This window comes from Erinaceus europaeus, chromosome 3 (genome assembly GCF_950295315.1).
Source record: "Erinaceus europaeus chromosome 3, mEriEur2.1, whole genome shotgun sequence".
NCBI classification, from domain to species: Eukaryota; Metazoa; Chordata; class Mammalia; order Eulipotyphla; family Erinaceidae; genus Erinaceus; species Erinaceus europaeus.
Window position 1 is genome coordinate 43,525,944 of NC_080164.1, and position 8,395 is coordinate 43,534,338.

The 8,395-nt window shown below is 49.1% G+C and overlaps 1 protein-coding gene across 1 annotated transcript in view; it reads right to left on the reverse strand.

The window, feature by feature from the left end:
• Positions 1–7,309: 7,309 nt before the first annotated feature.
• Positions 7,310–8,395, reverse strand: part of SPR (sepiapterin reductase) — a 6,825-nt gene continuing 5,739 nt past the window's right edge. The window contains exon 3 of the mRNA XM_007523678.3: positions 7,310–8,047. Coding sequence (XP_007523740.1) covers positions 7,857–8,047 — 191 coding nt within the window. The 3' untranslated portion in view covers positions 7,310–7,856. The remainder of the gene's footprint in view (positions 8,048–8,395) is intronic.

An 8,395-nucleotide genomic window follows, 5' to 3' on the forward strand; every position in this document is an offset into this window, starting at 1 on the left:
TCTACCTGAATGAAAAAGCAGCCCAAAGTGGCAAAATTACACATGCCATTGGCATGTGAGGTGTGGTGAGGTGTGGAGCAAAATCTTGAAAAGGAGTGTGGCAGCACAGTGGATTAAGTGCAGGTGGCGCAAAGTGCAAGGACCAGCCTAAGGATCCTGGTTCAAGCCCCCAGCTCCCCACCTGCAAGGGAGTGGCTTCACAGGCAAGTGAAGCAGGTCTGCAAGTGTCTATCTTTCTCTCCCCCTCTCTGTCTTCCCCTCCTCTCTCCATTTCTCTCTGTCCTATCCAACAACAACAACATCAATAACAACAACAATAATAACTACAACAATAAAAAACAAGGGCAACAAAAAAGGGAATAAATAAATAAATATATTTTTTAAAAATCTTGAAAAGGGACACCACAGAGAAAAGACACAGGGTTCTTTCTTCCATGGAGCTTTACAAGAAAGAGGCCAGCATTTTGGTGACCCCAGGCTTGGTACCAATGCCCTCTGCTCCTGGATAGATACCTGGCACCCAGTGTCAGCACCCAGGGCCCACCCTCAGGTCCTGCTGATAATAGCAGGCCAGAGGAGGGCAGTGTCCTCAGTAGCCCCAGAGGGACCTGTCAGCACAATGCATCCCTGCAAGATGGGAGTGAGACACTGAAGAGATTCTTTGTTATGACCAGCAGGCTGAAAATACTCCTCACATCCCCAGAGTGACCAGCATTCATAAGGCCTGTACATGTGGCCAGCCCTCTGGGATCCCAGTGGCATAGCTCAATTGTATCCCCTCCTGACTTATGAGGAGATGCTGTTTTCCCATGGCTGTGAGGGGCCAGCCACAGAAGCCAAGCCCAGGGAAATCTCTCCTGAAATTGTGTGGCCTGGTGCAGGGAAGGAAGGAGCAGAACCTGCTTCCTACACCGTGGACTTCCTGGAGCACCTCAAGCTCCTTAGGGGTCTTCCTGTGCCAGGCGAAGGCCTCAGAATTCTCTGGGAGAAACAGACACACTCTGTCTCTCTCTCTCTCTCTCTCTCTCTCTCTCTCACACACACACACACACACACACACACACACACACTCGCACAACCCTGTGACAGCTTCTACATTTGGAGCTGACAGATGTGCAAGGTAACAGCTCGGCACCGCCTGTGCAGCTGAGGCCCCAGCATCAAGAGCGGGATTATTTCCAGCGAGGCTCAGGGTGGCTACATGAGCGCATGCCCGGGTGTGTGTGAGTGTTTGAGTGTGTGTATGTGTGTGTGTGTGTGTGTGTGTGTGTGTATGTGTGTGTATTCTCTCAATTTCTCTCCGTCTAAATGTCTTCCGTTATTTTTGAATTTTTTTGTCTATCTTCCTCCCCATGTAGCTATCTTCTCAATCTCCGTCTCCCCATGCCTCAGCCCCTCTGGGTCTGTTAACTTCACGCTGTCTGTGTCTTGGGTCTGGATGCACCCAACAAAGGACCTCAATTCCTCTCAACCCCCTCACTTTGCCCCAGTCCTTTTCCTGTCCTACCCAGGCAGGATGCAATGGCCCTTTAGAGAAAGCCCATTTTGTTCAACAGCTGTTGGCTCCTAGCCAGGGGATAGATGGGAGGCCTGGGACTGTATTGGAGCCCAGAGGGTAGCCCCCCATATTTGGCTACTGCTGTCAGGTCTGACCTTCCTCTTCATGGAATCATTTATATAAAAACTAATATGTATTTTTAAAATATGAATTTGCAAACATTCATATTTTATATAATTCATATTATATAAATTCATTTATAGGATTAACATATATATTTGCCACATGCGTTATCATTGGGACTCAGTGGCCTACACAACTCCACTGTTCTTGATGGTTGTTTTTTTTATACTCTTTTTTTAAATTTATTTTTTTATTATTTTTATTTATTGGATAGAGACAACCAGAAATGGAGAGGGTAGGGGAAGATAGTGAGGGAGAGAGACACAAAGACACCTGCAGCACTGCTTCACCACTCGCAAAGCTTTCCCCCTGCATGTGGGGGCTTGGGGCTCAAACCTGAGTGCATCATAACGTGCACTCAACCAGGTGCGCCACCACCCAGCCCCACTTTTTTCATTCTCTTTCTTTCTTTCTTTCTTTTTGACAGAGTGTGAGAGACAGAGAAGGAGGAAGAGAAAGAAAGACATCCTCAGGGAGTCGGGCGGTAGAGCAGCGGGTTAAGCGCACGTGGCGCAAAGCGCAAGGACTGGCGTAAGGATCCCAGTTTGAGCCCCTGGCTCCTCACCTGCAGGGGAGTCGCTTCACAGGCGGTGAAGCAGGTCTACAGGTGTCTGTCTTTCTCTCCCCCTCTCTGTCTTCCCCTCCTCTCTCCATTTCTCTCTGTCCTATCAACAACAACAACATCAAGAACAATAATAATTACAACAATAAAAAAACGAGGGCAACAAAAGGGAATAAATAAATAAATATATATATCCTTTAAAAAAAAAAAAAAGAAAGACATCCTCAGCTTTGCTTATAAAGCTGGCCCTTTGTATGTGGGGATGGAGGGGTAGGTTGAACCTGTAACATATGTATTCTATTGGGTGAGTCAGACCACCCAGACCTGAAAATTGTCTTTGTAGTAGCCAATAATGCACGCCTTCTTTGTTTTGCCTTTCAAAGTGTTCTGTCTCCCTCTTCATATTCCTAGCCCCCTGCACCACCTCCTCCCCACCCCCACCACACACTGAGTCTAGTCAGGGTCCTGTGCTGATCCCCAAATGGAGCCCCACAGTGGCCTCAACCTGGCCACCATGTATTGTTCCTTAAGGAACTCTTTCCTTGCTCCTTCCCTTTTTTCTTTTCTTTTTGTGTCATTGAGAAATGAACCCCCAGGCCGCACATGTGCTCACTGCATTGAACAGCTGTCCCAGTCAAGGTTTTTGAAAGAAAGAAAAAGAAGGGAGAGGCAGAGAGAGGAGAAACACTGAAGCTCCACCATCTATGGCGCTCTCTCACTGCAGTCCCTGGTACTCCCATATGGTGCTGGGGTTCAAACCCAGAGTCCCATTCATGGCCAAGTATGTGCTTTACTTGGTGTGCTATCTCCTGCTGGCTGTTCAATTCTGACCTCCAATTAATCTTAACCTTTAATCTGGACTCTGTCCTCTGAGTTTCCCCTTCTGATCAGTCATTACTTCCTATATTCTCACAAGGCTCATAACTCACTTTTAAAAGTAATTATTTTAGGGCTGGGGAGACAGCATAATGGTTATGCAAAAAGACTCTCATGCCTGAGGTTCTGAAGCCCCAGGTTTAGTTCCCTGCACCACCATAAACCAGAGCTGAGCAGTGATCTAGTTAAAATTTAAAAGAGAGAAAGAGAGAGAGACAGACAGACAGACCTAAGAGGGGGCAAAAGATAACTTACTTGGTTGCACTTCTGCCTTAGTACCACATGGAAAATGCCATGACACCAAAAGAGCTCTGTTTCTGTCTCTCTCTCTCTGAAATAAAAGGATTTTTTTTTTTTTGCCTCCAGGGTTATTGCTGAGGTTTGGTGCCTGCACTACAAATCCACTGCTCCTGGAAGCCATATTTTTTCCATTGTTTTTGTTGGATAGGACAGAAATTGAGAGGGGAGGGAAAGACGGGGGAAGAGAAAGATAAATACCTGCAGACCTGCTTCACCACTTGTGAAGCAACCTCCCTGCAGGTGGAGAGCGGGGGGCTCGAACTGGGATCCTTGTGCTAGTCCTTGTGCTTTGCACTACGTGCACTTAACCCAGTGTGCTACCACCCAGCCCCCTATAAAAGGAATTTTAAAATTCTTACTTGGGAGTGGTGAAATCATACACGTAATACAAAAATCCAAGGTTTAAGAGTGCCCATACTCAGCCCTGACTCCTCAGCACTGCATGCAGAAGTGCTCTGGCCAGGATGGGAAGTAGCCAAGGTTCACTGCAGCCTTTCCTTAACCACCCTCTCACCCTTCCCCAGCAAGGCCGGGATACTAAGCCAGTCCTCAGCTCATGTCCCTGCAAGCTATCTAGTGGCTTCTGATCCACTGTCCTCTTCCCCAGGCCCCAGAGATGCCATAGGAGCTGGAGACTGCCACCCATAGGGTCTCCACTCTAGCAACTCGAACTGCTCTTCACCTTCCTGTCAACACTGTGGTGAGGGGCATGTCCACACAGGGGTGTGCAATGCGTTACATGAGTGGGGCTTGCTGCGTACTTGTATTAGCAATCAAGGTGCTTTCTTGAGAGGCTGTCGGTAGAGGCCAGGTGGCTGAACCCTAGAGCCCAGGTCCCTGATGTGAGACGTGGAAGAGGCTTCTATGACATGCCACTGAGGACTGGTTCTGAAACAGGAGGCATAAGTGGCTGGGCACCTCCTGGTCTGGTTGAGGTTCGACTGAGGCACCAGCCTGCTTTGTGTTCACAGGACAAAGGACAGGAATTGGGTCACGGGGCGAGCGCCTGACCTGCCCAGGCCCAGCTGTCATTCATGCTTAGGAAAAGAGAGGTACTGAGCTCCCAGGGGTGGGCCTGGACAATCCCCCCTCCCAGGCCAGCTGCTGCCCCCACCCCAGCTCAGGAATATTAAACACAAAAATCACAACGCTGACCAGCTCATTCATGCCAGAGACAAAGCAAGACCTTGTTTGTCTTTCGGCTAATCTGAGGCTGTGCTTAACCTGGCAGCTGTGCTACTGTGTACAGGCATGTATTGTGTATGTGCTCACATGTGCTTCTGTGTGCAGTGGCCACGGCCAGGTCAGGCCATGCTTTCTGGGAGCACAGATGTCTCTGCTGGGTTGGGGATTGGGGGAGAGAACTGGGAGGTCTGAGGCCAAACCAAGGAATGAGGCCTGGGAAATCGCTGAGGCCAAAGCCCATGGATAACTAAAGAGGCCTTGGGCCCTGCAGAGAGCGATCCTGGCTCTGTATGCCTCCTTCAGGAACCAGGAGACTCCCACAAAATTGTGCAGTCCTAAAGTGAAAGGAGAAAAAGATCCCTGGGCTCAGAGAACTCAAGTATGAGGTGAGGAGGGCCTCGCCACCTTATGGAGACTTGTGGTACTACTCCTCTCCAAGTCCTGATCAAGCAGCCTGGTGAGAAGTGGAGACAATCTGCATTAAGCATCCCCTGGGTTGGGTTGGTGTTGACTGCCCACACAGTCCCTCAGAAACAAGGGTTCAGGTCTGGGAAATAAACCTAACACTCACCACTACTGAAGGAACATCCCAGAACACCCTGCAGAAACAAACTCAACGCCATCTGATGCAGCCTGACCACAGTTTGAAAGATTTTCAGGAAGGAGTCTTAGAGCTCCTTGTCCTGAGGAAACTGGAGGCAGGTAGAGAGGTCCTGCCTGAAAGCCTGCAGCATCTCATTTGCAGACAAAATGAGACCAAGGGCTCCCAATTCTAGGGCTCACCAACTTACATGTGGGTACTGTGAGTGTGGGACAAGGTGCACAGACTGAACCTCAGCCTCACCCAGGTCCAGAAGAGCGGCAGCGCCGTGAGAGTTCTTGTCACAGGCAGCTAGAGAGAGGCATCTGCTTGCAGAGATGAAGCTGCACAAGGGGCTCCAGGATGGTCTGGGGTTTGATATTAAAGGTCAATAAAGAGCTGGCAAGATAGCTCACTTGGGTAAAGTGCTTGCTTTGCCTTGGGTGTTTCCCCTATTCAAGCCTAATCCCCACCACACTAAGGGAAGTTTCAGAGCTGTGGTGTCTTTCTATTTCTGTGTTTTTCTGTCTGAAAAAGTCATCCTAGACTGGTGAAGACCTAGTGATGACCAACAATAAAAAACTAAAGCAATAAATACTATTTTAGCATCTTGGGGGCATTTGCTGCAATGCTAGCACTGTGTCAACCATTTTTTCCATTTATTTACTTTATTTATTTTGGATACAGACAGAGAGGTAGAGAAACAGAGAGGGGTGAAGGGTAGATAGCATAATGGTTATGCAAACAGACTCTCATGACTGAGGCTCCAGAGTCCCAAGTTCAATTTCCTGCACCACCATAAGCCAGGGCTGAACAGTGTTCTGGTTAAAAGAGAGAGAGAAGCAGAGTGAAAGAGACTATAACACTGTCTTCCTTCAGTGTGGAGGAGGCTGGGCTTGAACCTGGGATCTTGCACATGGCAAAGCAGCACACTATCCAAATGATCTATTTCTTTGGCCCTATGTCAAACATCGGTCATTTACTACAGTGATTCCTTGATGGAAGCACATTATACTCTATTACAGTTATTGATTTACAATTTCATAACTGATTATCAATTCTGATCAAATTATAATTTATTATAATCCATGTTTCAAATAGGGAAACTGAGGCCTAGAGAAGCATGCTAGTTATCTATCAGCGGGCAGGCAAGGATGAGTACAGCAACTCTGGACTCCAGTGAGGTCAAACTGAGGTGAAGGTACATTGCTGGCTCCCTCTAGGGAAGCTGTCTGGGCACTGCCAGCTCTATCCCAAGACTTGCTTTCAGAAAGAGGCTGTGCCCGTTCTGCAGGAGGTATGGCCTCCTGCGCCCTCTGCTGTCCACAAGGGGCAAAGAGCGGCTTGAGATCCCTTTGCAGGGCTGAGTCCTGGAGGCAAAGGGCAGGAACCATGCTCTCTCCTAAATATGGGCTGAGGTGAGGAAATGGCTGGCTGTGTGTGGACTACCTTCACTACAAAGCTCCAGCCCAGGTCTCATCTACTAACTGGCAGGATGGCTTTGGTTGCACCGCCGGTGTCTCAGGGCCCCCCTCTAAAGATGCATTGGTCACAAGCCCACTCCACGGAGGACCAGGACCACAGGCCAGATGCACCTTACCAAGAGGGCATATACCCAGACTCCTAAGAGATTTGGACCCACTCAGAGAATTGCCATATGGGCAAGGGGTAGATCTGGAAATCCAAGAGAACCATGGGAGGCTCCATGCTTGTGGAATGGGCTGGCTGAGTCAAGTGAGTAGCTGAAGACAGGATGACAGTCGTAAAAACGGGTCAGAAGACAGGATGACAGTCGTAAAAACGGGTCAGAAGCCAGGAGTGGGGGCTCATCAGTAAAGCCCATGTCCTGGGTTAGAATCAGGCACCATGTACAACAGCAGAACAGTTCTTTGCACTTGCTTTCTCTGGATGTCTCTCAGGTGGGCAGGGTTAGCATAAGAACAAAGAAGGCAGGGCTGTTTGGGCATGCCCATCTTTGTTTGAACCTGGCTCACCAGTAGGTGGGTGAGAGGAGACAGACAGCCCCAGAACAACTCCAGGAATTAAGGGCATCACCTCCAGTTCAGAGTGACTGCAAACCGGGGAGTTACTCATGACTCTCTGGGAGAAAAAAAGCAGACCTCAATAAAGGATAATCACATTTTATTTGCATCTGCCTTTGGCATGTCTATAAACTCTCCAGGACCTGCACTGCCTTCCTACTTTCCCTCTGGAGGGAGGGAGATAGCATCAGACTGAGAATGTGAAATTGAAGAGTCCTGAGCACGGGGCAGCCCTGTGGGTCAGAGCCTGTATCACCCCGCCAACCTTCCAGGCCATTCCTGAATTTACACGAGCCCTTTCACAGGACACCAGCTCATCTCTCTTCTCATACATAAACCTCAGGGAGGAGCAGGGGGTACCTTCGCTTCTCAAACTTCAGCTTCTTGACCTGCTTTCCCCACCCCCAAATTCCAGAGGAGAGAGAACACCAACACCTACAATGTCTCTCTCCTAAACCTTCTACTAACCCAGGTCCTCAGGGCTAACAGGCCTGGAGGTGCAGATGCTTATCTGTGTATGGGTAAGGCAGGGCTGGCAGTGCCACTGTGGAAGGATATGGGGAGGCACAGTGCTGCTGGCTGTGCCTGAGAGAGGGGGGAAGAAAGTCCCAGGAAGCCCAGGACAGAGGCTTATTCATCATAGAAGTCCACATGGGCTCCAGACTTGAACGTGTCCTTTTGCAGCAAGTTCAGCAGTTTCTGGGCCGAGAGTCCACAGTCCACCAGCTCCCCTTTGGTCTTCAGCTCCTGTAGTCTTAGTCTTAGTTCTGGGTCCACAGAGGTCTCTCGGGCCGTGTGCTGCATATCTGTGTCCAGAGGACCTAGGGGATAAAGGAATGAAGGTGAGGGACCCTGGCTGTGTGTACAGGGGGTAGCATCTAGAACCAAAGGCCCCAGTCTATCACTGCTGAGTTCTAGAATCAAATTCCAATGCCCACTAAATAGCCGTCTGTTCCCCCCACCCCTATACTGCTATATCTACAACCAAGCATATCAACTGTTCAACCAGAACCTCCCCCTAACTTACGGTTACTATACATGAAGTATTCTTCTCCCAGACTCAAACCCTCTATTACTTCTTCCTTGTCCCCTCCCCCTTTCCCCACAGTAAAATGGTGACCAGAAAGGACACTTCCATCTCTACAGACCCTGACAACTGTGCCCAGACA